Source organism: Caretta caretta, chromosome 1 (assembly GCF_965140235.1).
Source record: "Caretta caretta isolate rCarCar2 chromosome 1, rCarCar1.hap1, whole genome shotgun sequence".
Taxonomy (NCBI): domain Eukaryota; kingdom Metazoa; phylum Chordata; order Testudines; family Cheloniidae; genus Caretta; species Caretta caretta.
Window position 1 is genome coordinate 284554368 of NC_134206.1, and position 17675 is coordinate 284572042.

Sequence of the window (17675 nt, forward strand, 5' to 3'; positions counted from 1 at the left end):
AAGACTAAGGTTATGTCTACACTACAGTCTATGTCAACAAAACGTACGTCACTCAGCAGTGTGAATATTCCATCCCCGAGCGTAAGTTACATTAACATAAGCATTCATGTGCACAGACCTATGTCAGCGGGAGGTGGGTTTTTTTATGCCGATGGGAGGCCTCTCTCCTGTTGGCAGAGAGCTTCTTCAGTAGACACGCTGCAACAGCACAGCTATACCAGTACAGCTGTGCCGTTGCAGCGCTGTCCATATAAATATACCCTAAGTGGAGTACTAGAAAAGTTTAATCACATTTGGCAGTCCACCAGTCCCCACACTTTTCCAGTCTTTCAGGAAAGCAGAGTACATGAAGAGGTGTCATTTTGTTAATTAACTTTTATAGAGATAGCTGCATTTTCTTTTCTTTTTTTAATAGAAAATACCTTTACCAAAAAAACCCCATATTTTTGCCAGAAAACTTTCAATTATGTTAAAATCCTAAAATCCCTTTGGTTTATGTTTCTTCATTATTTTCCTCTCCTTTTTTAAAAGTAAAATTTTATCAATTTTTCTCATCAAAAACTAATTTTGATTTTTAAGTTTCAGGGTGGGGGGAAACACCCCTTTTTTTAAGCACTCCCGCTCTTTTATTTTCATTAGTGATTTATTTTCATGGTTTGTAGCCGAGTATTCACAGTGTAAAAGGTATTTATCCCCTGGAACAATAACTATTGCAAGGGTGTGTTCATTTGCTTTACTTTTCCTATAAGGCCTTCAGAGGTTCCCAGAAAAGATAAACGTGGACGTCAACAACTTCAGGATTACAATTCCTTGACTTCGTAGGGTTACCAGCCCTCCAGGACTGTCCAGGAGTCCCTGAGAATTAAAAACTAATCTTTGATTAAAGATTATGTCATGTGATGCAATCCCAGGGATAGGTGTCACCAAAGCTGGCAACCCTTGTAATTTCTTCTCTCACGCTCAGCTCAGCAACCTTTCTTCGGCATTCTGGGTCCAGGGAAAGAGAGACAGACAGACAGACTGTGGTTCCTTGGCAGGGCTTGGATATTACAGTGCTGGGGACCCAACAAACACCTGACTACCCTGGCGAGAACCTCCATGTGCAAAGCAACAAAGGGGAGGGACAGCTCAGTGGCCTGCCAAACCCAGGGTTGTGAGTTCAATCTTTGAGGGGCCATTTAGGGATCTGGGGCAAAAACTGGGGATCGGTCCTGCTTTGAGCAGGGGGTTGGACTAGATGACCTCCTGAGGTCCCTTCCAACCCTGCTATTCTGTGAAAGGCTGGGCTGGGCGGGTGGATCCGGCGCTTTAGGCAGGGCGCCCACAGTAGCCCAGCAAGGGCGCCGCGCTCCCGCGGCTGCAGCGCGCGAGGCCTCAGCCGGCCCCGGCCCGACTCCCGAGGCGGCAGTTGCCACGCCTGCGCGCAGCGCGGGGGCGGGGGCGACTACAGGCCCCAGCATGCAGCGCGACGGGCCCGGCCGCAGGATCGTCGCGACCACGCGTCTGCGGGGAGGAGCCAGGGCCGCGCGGAGCGTCCGTTCGTGCGTCGGGTGAGAGGTCAGGGCGGTGGCGGCAACATGGCGGCCGCCAAGAAAGCAGAGAGCGGCCAGGTGGCTCCGGCGTCCAAGGACCGGAGCAACAAGAAAGCCGGTAAAGGGGAGCCTCGCGGCGGGAGTCGTGCGCGGCGGGCCGGTTAGACGACTCGGCCTGGGCTCCGCGCGCCGGCTTGGGACCCCCTCCGTGCGCGCGCCCTTGAATGGGGAGCGCGTTACTGCCGCCGCCGCCTCGTTCTGGGGGCCAGTGCGCGTGCTCGCCCCTGCGGGCAGGGCTGCGCTCGCGCCCATCCCAGTGTGCCGGGTGGGGGGAAGGGCGAGCTGCAGCCTGCTGGAAGGCAGCGGGGGTGAGCTGCGCATGGAGACCTGAAAACCTGCAGCCCCACCCCATAAGGTGCAGCCCGGATCCGCCGTCTGAGCCAGCCCTGCTCGCCCCCGTCCCCTGCCGGGCGAGCCCTGGCCCCCCGCACCTGGCGCGGGCGGGGGGAGGCGCCTGTGAAGTGCGACGTGCACCCCTGGCCTGTGCTGCTCTGGGACCTCTCGTGAGCATCGGCGGTGAGATGCCACGTGTTGGGCCTGCCCATGGCACGCAGGCAAAGATTCAAGGGGCGGGAGCAATACAGTAGGCGCTTACATTTCAGTGCTCGTTTGCTATGTTGCTCCCCAGCAGCGGTTGCTGTTAAGGGGACTATTGTCTGACCAAAGCCGTAGGAAGGGTTAAGGGTGTTTCACCCTGGCGGGTGTGGGAACCCCAAGTCTTGGGCGGAATGAGGCAGGAGAGCCCCTAGTCAGCAAAACGGCTGCGTGAGCCCAGCTGCTGGGGACAAGCTGCGGATGCGCCTTCTGGCGGCTTCATGCTCCACCCTGGCATGGGGACAGCACTGTGTGTAGTCTGCAATAGGGGGAAGAGGGAAAGGGGTGTCCCCTAGCATGGACAGCAGAGAGGCCCCACAGGGTAGTGCCTTGGGAAGGGGGTGACCTGATATGCCCCACTGCAACATAGCAACCCTGTTGTGCAAAACAGTATACCCACACCCCACCACTGGCAATCAAAATGGAGGGGACAGTTCAGTGTACTGGGGGGGGGTCCCCCTGATACTCTCCGATACTCCCCACTGCAATATAGCAGCCCTCTGCTGCTTTCAAGCCAGATGCTGAGGAAGGGAGGGGGAAAAATTCCAGCTGCATCTCTGTGCTCCTCTGATCCCACCACCCCCCCCCCCAAATTCCTCTCTTTCAGACCTTCCCCCCTACACATGCTCTCCATGCAGGCTCTGTCAGGCAGGGCAAGTGGACAGGGCTGTGTGCCCTGGAGCTGTGCTGAAGGGCCAGGGTGAGTCGGGGACTGGAAAGATGCAGTTTTGTACATGCCTCCGCATCTCCGCCCCTGGATGTGACATCACAACGTCACCAATGTAGCTCTTATGTGGCAGTTATGTTGCTGTTACCAACTGGACAATTCACAGTGGGGAAAGTGTTCCCAGGGGAAATGTTGCTTGTAAGCAGTGGTTGCTCTTACAAGATGTTTGTACAAACAAGTGTCTACTATACATCCATTTGGGGCAAGTGTAAGCCAGAGTTACAGTGGTACTACACTTCTGTAGTCGTGCCAGGAATGGGACATGACATAGAATGAGTGTGCACACTACTTTACCAGTAGTTGGTGTGGTAATGATACAGGGCTATAACTGGGTCAGGGTTGGTGGCTAGTAGGGATGCTCAGTGTAGGGTGGGCATGGGTGGCTTCCTGTTTCTGTTCTCTCAAAAAATAATAAACAGAATAAAATCAAAATGTGCAGCTGAATCCCCTCACCCCAGTTGCTTCTCACGCAGACATCCCCAGATAACATTTATAGTGACTGCGCTTTGTCTGGGGTCAGGCCCCAGGGGTGTATCACAGACCATGTCTACATTTACACAGACTATGTTTACATTTATCTCTACCTATGGCACCTTAGAGACTAACCAATTTATTTGAGCATAAGCTGTAGTTCACGAAAGCTTATGCTCAGATAAATTGGTTAGTCTCTAAGGTGCCACAAGTACTCCTTTTCTTTTTGCGAATACAGACTAACTCAGCTGTTACTCTGAAACCTATCTCTACCTATGTAGCTCCATATAGGGTTTCCAGATGTACTAACTGAACACCAAAAGTCTGGTTACTGTGGGCGGGGGGGAGGGTGCCAGGCCATGAACCCATGTCAGCCCTTACTCAGCCAGGGCTGCCTCCCATGTGCATGTCATGGGCAGGCAGACAGCAGGCTCCACGTCAGGCTGCTGGTCCCATCCTAGCCCCAGAGCAGAGGGGGTTCAGCTGGTGGAAGAGGAAGGGAGGTGGAGAGCAGTGAGCAATGTGGGGAGGGGAGAGGAGTGAGCAGAAGGCAGGGCCTCGGGGGGAAAGGGAGTGGCCTTGGTGAAGGGGCAGGGCCTTAGGGGAGAGGTGGGACAAGGGGGGGGTGGTCTGATTTTCAAAAATTAGAAAGTTGGGAACCCTAGCCACACACTGCAGTGAAAGGCTCTGCTGGGGGAAGCAGGGCTGCCTCTCCCCTGCCAGAGCCTTTCACTGTGGTGGGTAAAGGCTCTGGCAGCAAGGAGGTGACGGGACACTACACAGATAAGAATAGCAGTGTAGACATGGGATGCACTGTTGGGGCACATAGAGAGCCGTGTAGAGGGTTAGATACACTGAGTTCAGGCATATAGGGCATTCTACTTGCTGAAGCTGTAGACCCATGCTAGCTGGGTGTGCTGTGTCTGTATTCTACACGCCACTGTAAGTGTAGATATACCTTCAGATCGTATGACACCAATAGTTGGTTACAGAGAAAGGAAGCAGGGTTGGCACATGGAGACTAATGGATTTTCTGTCTTTCAAATAATTCCTTGTTACTTGTAAGCAAATAAGGCCAAGAATTTCAGACATAAATGGGCCAAGAATTATCCAGTCCTCTGTAAACTAAATGTTAGGGGTGAAGGGCTGTCTTTAATTATTTTACATTACTGTGTGCTTTCTGTTTTCATTTTAAAACTAATCTTTTCTCCCTCATTTATACCAATTATTTCCCGCTCCCACTGTGGTGTGGTGGTGGTCATCTTTGCCAAGCATTTGGGAATACAGTTTGTTTTAAAACACTTCAAAAAATAAGTGCCTAGTTTTGCAAATTTAGGGCAGGTCTACACTAGAAGCACTACATCAGCATAGTTGCAGCACGTCTGGTGAAGATGTTCTATGCCGACCGGAGAGCAGTCTCCTGTCAGCACAATTACTCCACCCCTGCGAGAGGCAGAAGCTATGTCAGTGGGAGATTGTCTCCTGTTTATGTAGCACAGGTGTGGACAGCACTTAGGTCTCTGTAACTTGCATCACTCACGGGGGTTTCTTTTACAGCCTCCTGAGCGACACAAATTAGATCGACTTAAGTAGTAGTGTAGACCTACCTTTAGTCACATACATAATATTTAACAGTGCAAGTAGTCTCATTGCCAACAAAGATAACAGGTGTGACTGCTAGAGTTTTATTGCACCAAAATTGCTCCAATTATGAGGAACTTCTGATAATGTTGGTATGAATTATTTTGTAACATTAAAGTGAGGTGCTTAAAGGCAGATTGTCCTTTCCACCTGCCTCTCTAAACCACTCCAGGTAATAAAGAGATGTTAAGTTACTCAGTTTGAATAACACTAAATAGCTGTACTCCCAACTAAATAATTTTATTGTGGATTCCCACTCCTCAGAGCTCACCCTAATCACTAAATAAAAATTAGACCACAAATGTCTGTCACCAAATCTTATTTTCTTGTTGCCTGCACAGAAAAATGTCTAATAACTACACACTGTCATTAAACTTGTCTGCCTGGTAATCATTTGTTTTTATTATAATGTCTGCTAAGCATAACAAATATATCATCTGTGCAAACAAAATGAAACAGTTTGAATCTTTCATAATATTTTTATTAGAATTAATCGTTATGGGAGTTGGATGGCTCAAGTGATTGGTAATGGTATGTGACATTTCTCTGCTCGGGCTCCAATTCAGCAAGCAGTACCACTTGAAACCTGAAAGTTGTTTGGTGTCTTATATGAAATGAATTATTAGGTTCAGTCCATTTTCTAAAGAGCAGGTGTCCACAGCAATAGAATCCCCATCAGGGTTTATTAGTGCCCATGTCGGCCTCCATGCTGAGACTACCAAAGATTGAAGCCTCTCTTATCCATGGGTCTGCATTGGCGCTGACCTTCCTTATCTGCTCCTTGAATAAATAGAGGAATTTAAGATCTGCCTTTCAATATTCTTGTACATCTTATACTAAGCACTCCTCTAAAATCAGACCCACCCACCCCAAGATTTAGGACTGTTAATCTAGTTCCTTTTGTAATCATTAAATGGGAAAAAAGTCATTGTTGGAGAGAAAAGCACTCTAATGCAAGTGAATTTTTATTTGTAACAGTAAATGAGTCAGAACTTCTCACTGTTCCTGATGGATGGAAAGAACCAGCCTTTACAAGAGAAGATAATCCTAGAGGGCTTCTGGAAGAAAGCAGCTTTGCAACTCTGTTCCCGAAATACAGAGAAGCTTACTTGAAAGAATGTTGGCCACTGGTGCAGAAAGCCTTGAATGAACATGTATGAATAATTTCTACATATACATCAAGTAAACTTATTTTATACCATTTCAAAGATTTATTACACATAATGTTAATTATTTAAAGCAAAATCATACAGGAAAATGCACTATTTTCACAATAGTTTAAGTATATATATTTTTAATAGGCTAACTCATATTTTAAGAATTTAGAATGGAATCCTGCATTCTTATTTTAATTTATTAAGTTGGAAGTCAGTTTAGAAATCAAACCTGCACACAGTGTAAAAATAGTAATGTTTTATTCTGACAATTGGCTACGTGTGATTGACCATTATTTTTAATTTCTTTATAAATATTGCAGCATGTGAATGCGACGTTGGACTTAATTGAAGGTAGTATAACTGTCACAACGAGTAAGAAGACTTTTGATCCATATGTGATCATCAGGGCAAGAGACTTAATAAAGCTTTTAGCAAGAAGTGTTCCATTTGAACAGGTTTGTAGCTAAAGCCACTAATTTATATCAACTATTTAGTAGGTCAATTTTAATATTGCATTTATCTGTATTAAATTATGTTAATTTTACATGCCTATTTTGAAAGAAGTTTATGATTTTCAAGTAAAGTCAGTTGGGGAGAATAAAATACAACTTTCAAAAGAAAAAATACATCTGGGAATACTGAAACTGTGCTTAAACCAGAGTGACAGACTACATTGTTCCGTTGACTTTCATTTAGTAACAAGTAATGAGTTTGTGCTTTGATTAGTTTTATCACAATGACACAGTGCTGGTGGTAGTGCTGATTACCTGTGTGTTCGCTCTTCTCTTTTATTTTTAACACAGCTTTGATTTTCCTTTTTAGGCAGTACGCATCCTTCAGGATGACACTGCATGTGACATCATTAAAGTAGGGTCTCTAGTGAGAAACAGAGAGAGATTTATAAAAAGAAGACAAAGACTCATTGGGCCAAAAGGATCCACTCTGAAGGTACATCTTACAAGTGTAATAATCAAGATCTTAATTATGTGAAGTCGTTTATCTAAGCACCAGTTTATACTTATTTATTCCCTTTTTTGTGTAGGCTCTGGAACTGTTAACAAACTGTTATATCATGGTTCAGGGGAACACTGTTTCAGCTCTGGGACCTTTTAATGGGCTAAAAGAGGTGAGAGAGAGAGAACTCACTTGCTTTTTTAATAGATCCCTAACACCAGCCCTGCCCTGCCCCGCCCCTCCCCACCCCCACTAACCTTCCAGCTACGATCCAGCTCCTACCCACCCCCAGCATCTAGCTAGCACGTAGATACTTCCGAGACAACTCTCCATCCCAACAACCTCTGTGTTCTTTAAACCCTCCAGCACCCACCCACTTACCGACCAACCCAAGCATCCCTAGATAGCCTCCATCTGACCTACCCCACTACTCACTCACCTTCCATGTGCTATCCCTGCCATTATTTGGGGCACGGTGTGTTCAACCATCTGGTGAAGTTGATAGTTATATTCAAATTATTTGTTGGCCTGCACATTAACTCATTGAATAATTTGCATGACTGTCACACATGGATCAGCTCTAAACTTGACCCCTTACTGCTTTTAGTGGTCTGACTGCAGGAAAGGTAAGTGGGTCAACCTACGTCATACGCAGTAGGAGCAGAAACAATGCAGAAATACATGAGTTTCGTGAGGATGGAAATATTGCTCTAAGACATTTGCTTATCAAGCTGACCAACACTGTCTCATTGTTTACTTGTACTTCCCTGTCTTTTTGTCTGTCTGCATCCATATATTGTCTCTTACTTAGTGTGTGAGCAACTTGGGGCCATCCTTTTGTTCTGTGTTTGTTCAGCACCTAGCACCGTGTGCTCCTGGTCCATGGCAGGGGCTGCTAACGGCTACAGTAATACAATCGATAATAATCAATATAAAGGTATATGAGTAACAGTATTTTTTAGCGTCAGTGAAATTGGTTTCACTGTCAGATTGAGTGCTGTTTTGAGCTGCAAACTTTGCAGGAGAATGTTATAAGCAGTTGTTTCCACTGGAATTATAACACAATTCCGTGGAAACCTTTCTGTTGGTTATGGGTATTGTGATCCATTTGTTTTATAAAAATCTAAATTTGGTGGTAAATTTGACTTGATTGTGCCTCTTTAAATTGAAGATACCACTTAAAAATTTAAAAATCATATTGCTATCTGAAACTTTTTTACTTTTGTTATGGGGAACTAATAAGTAATTAGTTTTACGATAACTAATTCAAAAAGGTTTAGAAAAAAATATTTCTCTAAAGGTCCACTTGTGCAAAGGAGTTTGAAGAAAACGTATATTTAGGACTTTCATTTACGATAATTTAGAATAGTGATTATGTTTTCCCTTCCCCTTGCTTTTTTTTAAACCTAGGTTAGAAAAGTGGTCCTGGACACTATGAAGAATATTCATCCCATATATAACATAAAGGTGGGTGTGGCCTGGTGTATTACATTAAGGCTAGTACATTACTGTGCATTTTGTATGGGGTTGCATCTTTGCCTATTTTTCTGTATTAAGGTATGTTCCTTGTCACAAGCCACCTTAATTTATAAAAGGCTATATCAATTAAGTATTCCTGTGATACTTTATTTTGAGGGTTTCTCCTATAATGCAATTTTTTTAAAGAAACTTTTACAGTATATTGCTTTGAATATACTTCTGTGTATTAGGGTGCACAATCAGTGTAATTATAACAGTACCTGACAAGGCACCAAAGGAAAAGTGCATATTCATCTACATGTCTCCATGATTAGCAGCTTGATACTCATTAATATAATATCAAGGCAGCTTCCCTGGTACTGTTAATGTCTCTGAGCCCCTGTAGAACAAACTCCTTGAGACATAATTACCTCACGTGTTTGACTGCTCCTGCTTAAACCACCCAGTTTCCCTGTGAGTGTAGGTGATTCACTATACATTTAAATAACTGGACTTAGGAAGTATGTCAATTATATGTTTTAACTAATATTTCTTTTTAATATTTTGAAATGATTGAAGACTCTCATGATTAAACGGGAGCTGTCAAAGGATCCTGAACTAAGAACACAAAGTTGGGAACGATTTTTGCCTCAGTTCAAACACAAGAACTTGAACAAACGCAAGGAGCCAAAGAAGAAAAATGTTAAGAAGGAGTACACGCCTTTCCCACCTCCACAACCAGAAAGCCAGGTCAGTCTAAGCCTCGTATAATTCTGTAGGAAAGATAAAAGGTCCTGAAATCTTGCTCGTAAGTAATTGGGAGCATTAATCAGTTGATGCCAGATGCTTTCCTCAGTATCTGTCTCTAACACATAGCTAAAGACTCTTAGGAATCATAAATGTGTTTTTTACAGGTTGATAAAGAATTGGCAAGTGGTGAATACTTCTTGAAAGAAAGCCAGAAGAAACGAAAGAGGGTGGAAGAGATAAAGGTAAGGCAGTTCTGATTTGTTTCAGTCTTCAGCAAAATGAAAATGGGTTGGTTTTTTTTGTTTTCAATATGATTCTCATTTTGTCTAATGTGACTGGTAAGTCAAGTGTTTGACCTTTTGTTCGTAATTTTAGGCAAAACAAGCAGAAGCCATTAATAGGAGACAAGAGGAAAGAAATAAAGCTTTTATCCCTCCCAAGGAAAAGCTTGTTGTAAAACCTAAAAAAGGTAATGTTTGTTTCCTGTCTTTAGAATCTTTTCCACTGTTTGTTTTTGTTTTTTAAAGCTACTGTTCCTTTGGTTGGTGGCTATTTAGCCAACCAAAGTGTATGGAGCATTAAGTATGAAATTCACCTTGTGGGTGAGGAGGTTCAGTGCAAGGCCCCCTTGCTATTTAAGTCCATCAGTAGAGCTGCATGGGGCAACGGAATAGGTGTAGCAGCCCACAGCAGTGCTGCCTTTGAATGTTTAGTGTAACAGAGTGTTGACTCTAGAGAGTGACATTGGGAGAAAAGCCAGAGAGGGCCTACTGGATCATCAGGTATGCAGAAGGTGTGTTTGCTACTTCAGGCTGTGGGCTAGAATAGAAGCTGTGAAGGTCTGTTGATTTTTCCACTTTAACAGTTTCTTTAAATTTAAAGAAAAGATGAACTTGCTAATCATACTTGGTTGATGTTTGAGACATAAAGACACTACTTAGAGGGAGAAACTGAGATGCTGAAAAAGTATCCCATCCTGACCTGGAACTAAAGGTCTCACACACTACCATTTTTTGCGAATCGACAATCGGGGGCGGGGATATTTGTTGAGATCAATCGAAATGTTTGTTTCAATATTTTTGAAACTTTTACATTTCAACCGTCTTTATTTTTAATATTTTACTATGATGACTTTGATTGCTAAACAAAAAGTTGTTTTTGACTGAAAATAAGAATTTTTTACTTAGAAAATGTTGAAATGGGACACTTCTGGCAACTTTGAAACTTTTTCCAACAAAAAATGTAGAAACAAGAATTTCATCAAAACCAACCCTTTTGTACAGTTTGGTTTTGACAAATGGGCATTGTTCTCATGAAAAAAGATTTTGTCAAAAAATTCTCGACCAGCTCTACTTTTACTTATTGTATATACTTTAATGTAAATCTCTCAGCCTTCCAAAATAGATTACAAAAACATTTTTGAAGCTAAAGAGAAGAACTGAGATCTAAAAATGTCAGCTCAAGCCTATGCTCTAGTACAAGGGTGGGCAAACTTTTTGGCCCGAGGGCCACATCGGGGTTGCAAAACTGTATGAAGGGCCAGGTAGGGAAGGTTGTGACTCCCAAAACAGCCTGGTCCCTGCCCCATATCCCACCTGTCCAACCTCCCCTGCTCCCTGTCCCCTGACTGCCCTTTCCCGGGACCCCCCACCCCCTATCCGCCCCCCCTGGGACCCCACTGCCTAGCCAACGCCCACTGCTCCCTGTCCCCTGACTGTCCTGACCCCTATCCACACCCTTGCTCCCTGACAGGCCCCCTTGGACTCCCACACCTATCCAAGCCCCTCCCCTGACCGCCCCCCCCACCCCCCCGAACCTCTGCCCCATGCAACAGCTCCCTGTCTCCTGACTGCTCCCCAGTACTCCCTGTCCCTTATCCAGTCCCCCCACCCCCTTACCATGCCTCTCAGAGTGGCAGGACTGGCAGCTGTGCCGCCCACGCGGCAGCACGCCTACGGAGGGGGGACAGCATGGGAGGGGCTGGGAGCTAGCATCCCCAGTCAGAAGCTCAAGGGCTGGGCAGGACGGTCCCGCGGGCCGGAGTTTGCCCACCTCTGCTCTGGTAGGAAGTAGCTTATGTGAGAGAACACTTGATCCTATCTCATAATTTCTGCCCAAGAGGGAGGTGGGGGCAGGAAATCCCAAGGTCCTGGTTTATATGTGATATTAAAACCCTTTTTATTAAAATCACTGCTCGCAAAGGCCACTGGCTGGGGAATACAAAAACACACGTGCCAACCTGCCTTCCCCCCATGTCTCTTTCTATGTCCACTGTTAAACATAGCTCATTGTGTATAAACATGGAATCATTTTGTAGACTGTTTCCAGTAGATACTGGGAAAAAAATCAAAAGGGATGTTTCTCATATTTGTATGTTGGTTTTTATTGTATAGCTTCTACTGAAACAAAAATTGATATAGAAGCAATCAAGGAAAAGGTGAAGAAAGCAAAGAAAAAGAAGCTGGGAGCACTTCCAGTGGAAGAAGTTAAATTAAAAATTGCAGCAGGTGAAAAGAAAAAGAAGAAAAAGAAATGATTTGTCAGCTGGAACACTTGCATTTCTTTTACATTTGCAAAGGAACTTTTTTCGTACTTTGAAGATTTAAGACTTGGGGTTATCAGCATTTGCCATACTGCCAGTGAACACTGATGAAAAGATTAAAAAACAAATTCATGACAACGAGAATATGTTGGGGATTTGTGGACCTAAATAAGCAGTGTAAAATCCTTGGAACTTGTAAAGAAAATAATTTGGTATGCTCTCTGTCACATCCTAAACAACTGAGAACGTACAATAGTATCTTTTCACCATTCACATCATATGTCTGAGAGTGATTAGGAGTTTTAAACCTTACGTGAGGGTTTTCAGTTTTGCATAATATAAAACACATATTGGGGAAGGGGGGTTGGCCATAAGAATTTGACGGGAATATATTAGGGGAAGGGGATTGTTTGTTTGAGGGGTTTTTGAAGAAATGTTTCTCTAACAGACTGCCACTGTATAACAAGCTTCAGATATGGAGATGTTAAATCTGATAACTTTTGTAAAAGCAACCAGTTGTATTTTTATATATTATATGTCATTCTGTTTATCAGAGCTAATATTTATTTTCTTATACGTGTGGTGTGTATTTCTTCACTATTTGTCCTCTACACATTATAATGTGACTGCAACATGTGTGACATTGTTTCTATGTAGAGTATGCAGGTACCTATCATAAGACACTTGTTTAATTTCTTCAGTTTATGGAAGCAGTTTTGAAACAAACTAAGCATTATGAAAGAATGGAGATTTCAGTGCATGACACTGACATTTGATACCTTAACTCTGAGCCAAGGGAATAAAATACTGAAGGAGAAGTAACTGCTTGAGAAACATACTAACAAAAAAACAGGTGGCCTGGATGATGGTCTATCAGCCAGTGTTTGCCATAGGTAATTATTTATAAAATGGCAGTAGGAAACAAGCTTTAACAAATACAACTAAGTCAGAAAAGGAGTGGTGATGTGGAGGTACTTTTTACATTTTCAAGTTGCATATAAAGTTGACATTAAAAATTTTAAACTTCATTCACTAAGGCAAAGTCTGCACTAGAAACTTGCCAGTGTAGTAATGCTGACTAGCGCTGTGCTTTTTTTTTTTTTTTTTCCTTTTTCTTCAATGTGGGAATAATGTCAAAAGTCAGAGTGTAGTTACAGCTACATGATGGCATACACTTGTTTTGCTGGTATAACTGATTCCAGTGGTATAAGTAGGGTCTTGGCAAATTGTTTCTAATGTAGAAGTATAGGTTTAAAAACTTCCCCAAGGCACAAAATCTTTGCCCTTGGACTAGGGTATGCTGCCACCACCAAGCACTTTAACAAAGAACCAGGGAAAAGGACCACTTGGAATTCTTCTTCCCCCAGCAATCCTCCAAGCCCTTATACCCCCTTTCCTGGGGAGGCCTGAGAATAAACAAGTTGAGCACAGATCAGCTTGGGTTTCCTAGTACACTAGAAACCCAATCAGATTCTTTAAAAACAGAAGTTTATTAGAAGAACAAAACAAAGATAAAAGAAACACTCTGTAAGATTAGAATGGAAGATAATCACACAGGCAGTCAGATTCCAAACAGAGAGAATCCCTCTAGGCAAAACCTTAAGTTATAAAAAGACACAAAAACAGGAATACACACTCCCTCCAGCACAGCGAATTTACAAGCCAAAACAGAAAACCTAACTCATTTTCTAGCTAGATTACTTACTAACTTTACAGGAGTTGGAGGGCTTGCATCCTTGATCTGTTCCTGGCAAAGGTGTCACAAAAGCCTTTTTCCCCCCCTCCAGATTTGAAAGTATCTTGTCCCCTCGGTCATTTTGGGTCAGGTGCCAGCGAGGTTACCTTAGCCTCTTAACCCTTTACAGGTGAAAGAATTTTGCCTCTTGCCAGGAGGGATTTTATAGCACTGTATACAGAAAGGTGGTTACCCTTCCCTTTATATTTATGACAGTATATATTTCTCCATAAAAATGAATTTTGGAACAGTTATTAAGCCAATCAAAGTTGAACAAGGATATGGCAGTATCAAAGCAGTGTGCAACTAAAATTTAGTTCTCACCCTTCTAAATAACTCGTGAAAATTATTGGTTACCATTTAACTTATTGTCTTAAGAATAACATACCTATGTCATGCACAACTGAGGCATGATGCAGAGATTTGCCCTTTGGAGTTCGTTGCAAGACAAGTACCTAACTTTTTGAGCCCTGGTTGTAGAGGGTAATATATAAAGTATCTCTTAACTTTCATTTTTAAGCAATTTTACTCAAGTTTTTGCTATTTCTAAGGGACATCATCATACTCGGTACATTTTCTTTGACTAATAAATGTATGTAGGCCTTCCTCTTAATTAACCTTTTGTTTTGTGAACATGTTTAGGACCTTTTTATTTTATTTCCGTAAGTGGAGATTAAATTGAAATAAAACTCCAGGAGTAACCAACTGGCTGGCATTCAGTTCATGCTTTTGAGATTCATAGATTTTAAAGCCAGAAGTGAACGTCATTTAGTGATCATTTAGTCTGGCCACCTACATAACACAGGCAATAAACCTCATAAAGTACATTCCCCCATGTCTGTGAAAGATTAGCTGGGATTTGAACCCATGATTACTTGCATAGAAAGCAAGAACTATTCCACTGGACCAATGCTGCTCAACTTCTTCAGCTTGGTGACCCCTTATTTGAAATTGAACATTTTCACAACTCCCTTGCATTTATTTTAAAAGTAAGAATAAACAAATCAGTCATAATGATAAGCCTAAGTTAGTTAGTTGCCTGTGTTTTGAGGTGTCAGAATACCTGACATTGAAGGACAAGGATGTGGTAAGTACAATGGAGACCTTCTGGGATGCAATCCAGACCAGTGAGGGATTTTCACCACCTGCTGTGCAACCTGGGGTGCCTCAATGCTTTGCTGCTGTAGCTCCCACGGTGGGTCCCTCACAAGCAGCCAAACAGCATGGAGGTCACACTGAGTGTCTGTGTATAGCTTGCAGGATGACCCCAACACACTCCCAGACCTGAGTTTTGCCCCAGAATGTGTATTCTGCACTGTCCAGCCCTTTCCTGGACAATTGAGGTATGTTAGGTCCATTGCCCCTGGAAGGGAACAATAGCCAACAGTTTGCTACTTTCAATGGAGTTATCGAAACAATTCAGTTGGAATGCCACACTGGATTAGTTTTGATTCAAGAATAAAACAAGTTTATTTAAGTATAAAGAGAGGGAGAGCGTTTAAATGAGTAAAAGTGCAAAGCATAACAGTCAGAAATGGTTACAAGAAAAATAAAGATAAAATGCTTTCTAGTGCTAAAACTTCACAAACTAGACTTGGGTCGAGAGAAAATTCTTACAATACGTTCCCAGTAAGAAGACTGACCAAATTTGAGGTTGGACTCTCTCCCAAAGCCAAATGGCTGCTGCTTGTGTCATCTTAGGAGAAAGAGAGAGAGGGAGAAATTCCTTGGGGTGTTTTTGTCCCTCACTTTTATAGTCCAGTCAATCTTTGAAATGCATTTTCCTGAGGGTTACCCCTAGATAAAGTTCATTCCTGCTGTGAGATTGGAAGCCACGGGATCTTGTGACAAAAGAGATTCCCTGCTGCTGTTGGCTAAAATGTACATCGATCTGTTTTTGCCCCTTTCTTTGCCAAGAAATGGCCACTTGACAGGTGATTGCCCATCAACTTTGATGACACGTGGCTAGAGGTCTCAGCTTGTCCTTTGTCTTTGAGAAACAGGTTTATCCATTCCCCAGATTTGACTGGTAGCAACATTTCAGTCATCATTTCATTTTATGTTGATAATGTTACATACAATGTTGCTACACAAGTTTCACCATGATATTATTAACCAGTAATTTATGAGTTTTCAAATGATACCCCACAAGGCATACTTTGTATAAAGATTACTACTGTGTAGTGTGTGACTACATGGTGCATTCAGTCACACCTGTCACTCCCAGAGATTATGACCAATTGTTTGAAACACATTGCACTATACTATCTAGCTACCGCATGATCTGTCCATTAATATAAAGAAATTTTAATCCCCTTCAAGGTTAATCTAATTTTTAAAAAATCATCTAGAAAGACTCCCTAATTAAGAGTATGGTTACTTTAAGCTCAATATGAAAATTACCTTAAAAATAGGTCCTATTTATAGTGAGTCATGAGGACCTACCCACCATGAAAATCAAATTGAAGAGGGAGGCTTAATGGCAGTCAATGTAGGTTTAATGGGCACCACTGATATGGACAACTTATTTAATAATGCTAAGAATCACCTGTGAGTTGCATACTGCTTGTTAGTGTGTACTTATACTGCATACTGTTGTTGTTGTATCCTTGTTAATGTTTGATGGGCTTATATCAAATTGATTGCTTTAAAAAAACATGTATTGTTTTTCTCTTAAAATATATATTTAAGTGTGTTAATCAAGTCTTGGATCACCTACTCTGTGGAGTGTGAGTGTATAAGGTTCATCCAAACTTTGGCACAGTGAAATTGACTCTCCTAGAGTAAAGACAGTACGTGGGTACTCAAAGCTGAAAAGTACCATTTTATACCCACTTTGCACAGTTGCAAAGGAACACATAGTATTACTCCTGGGGCAATTCTGTGCCACTGTGCACATGCATATTTCCTGTGCCGCACATATTTTTAATTTTGTTTGCAGAAAAATTGCTACATTTCTGCTTTTTGCCCACCAGAGGGTGTGTGGCATTAGAACAAAGCAGCTACATCTGGCCAGACCCAACTATGATAGGGAAAAGAAAGAGCCTGCCTTCTTCACAGCGCCTGTCAGGCCAGGTCACGAGACAGGGGTTGGGGAGTCAGACACCATGGGGCTGCTGGACAGTCAGATAGGGGCTCATAAGGACTAGTGGGGGAGGACAGACTGGGATGGGCTCAGTGGGAGTGGAGGCTCAGGGTCAAAGGGTGGGAGGGAGGTGCAGGGTCACATGGGTAGAGGGGGAGGGGGTGCAGAGTTACAGGGGGGAAGGGAGATGGCTGAGTAGGGGCATAGAGATATAGGGACAGGGGTGCAGGGATACATGGAGCTGAGGGGAGGGAGCTGGCTGATGGATTTCAGGGACACATGGGGTTGGGGTAGGGGAGTAGGGATACATGGGGACAGAGGGCAGCTGGGGGGCACAGAGACAGATGGGGGAAGGGGTGCAGGAGCATATGGGGATAGGGAGAGTGGGTATCTGTGTGGGGACGGAGGGACATGTGCCTGACTGAATGGGAAAGACTAGGGGTCAGCCAGGGTCTGCATGGGGGAAGCTCCCTAAAAATCCCTTCCTGCTCCCCTCCTCCCCACCCCTCAAAAAACAATCCCTCCCTGCTCCCCTCCTTTCCCACCCATACCCAACAACCCTTCAAGTTCACACCCATGCTCCTTCCCAGCAATTATTTTCCTCTCCCGCAGCTCCTCCGTTACCCCTGACTCCCCAAAGCCTTTCCACTGTTTCTGAGGGGTGCGGGAAATACATTTCTGTATTGTATTTTAAATTAATTATTATTCATTATTCAGAGTTCTGTATTAATTATTCAGAAGGAATCTATTTGTCAAAAAACATTTCCTGAATCTTTTTTGTTGTTTGTTTTGTTACAGACATACTTGCTGACAGGTATTTTGAAATAAATTACCAAAATAATTGAAACTGTTATGATTCTATTGTGTTATTTTGACAAATAAAATATGCAGAATTTTAAAATATTGTGTGTAGGATTTTTAATTTTTTGGTGCAGAATTCCCCCAGGAGTAACATAGATTGCAAGCTGT

General features: G+C 43.1%; 2 protein-coding genes across 4 annotated transcripts in view; one reads left to right on the plus strand and one right to left on the minus strand.

The window, feature by feature from the left end:
• LOC125630165 (glioma pathogenesis-related protein 1) overlaps positions 1-17675 on the minus strand; it is a 44011-nt gene that overhangs the window by 1311 nt on the left and 25025 nt on the right. The window lies entirely within an intron of this gene.
• On the plus strand, positions 1525-12462 carry KRR1 (KRR1 small subunit processome component). 3 transcript variants are annotated; one of them, XM_048835730.2, is made up of 10 exons: positions 1525-1650; positions 6004-6179; positions 6503-6637; positions 7005-7130; positions 7225-7308; positions 8547-8603; positions 9174-9344; positions 9509-9586; positions 9720-9813; positions 11738-12462. In XM_048835730.2, the coding sequence occupies exons 1-10, from the start codon at positions 1578-1580 to the stop codon at positions 11878-11880; spliced, it is 1137 nt and encodes a 378-aa protein (XP_048691687.1). In that variant the 5' UTR covers positions 1525-1577; the 3' UTR covers positions 11881-12462. The 3 variants fall into 3 exon arrangements, with proteins under 3 accessions (XP_048691687.1, XP_074980453.1, XP_074980454.1); XM_075124352.1 differs by lacking the exon at positions 1525-1650 and adding an exon at positions 1742-2108; XM_075124353.1 differs by lacking the exons at positions 1525-1650; positions 7225-7308 and adding an exon at positions 1742-2108.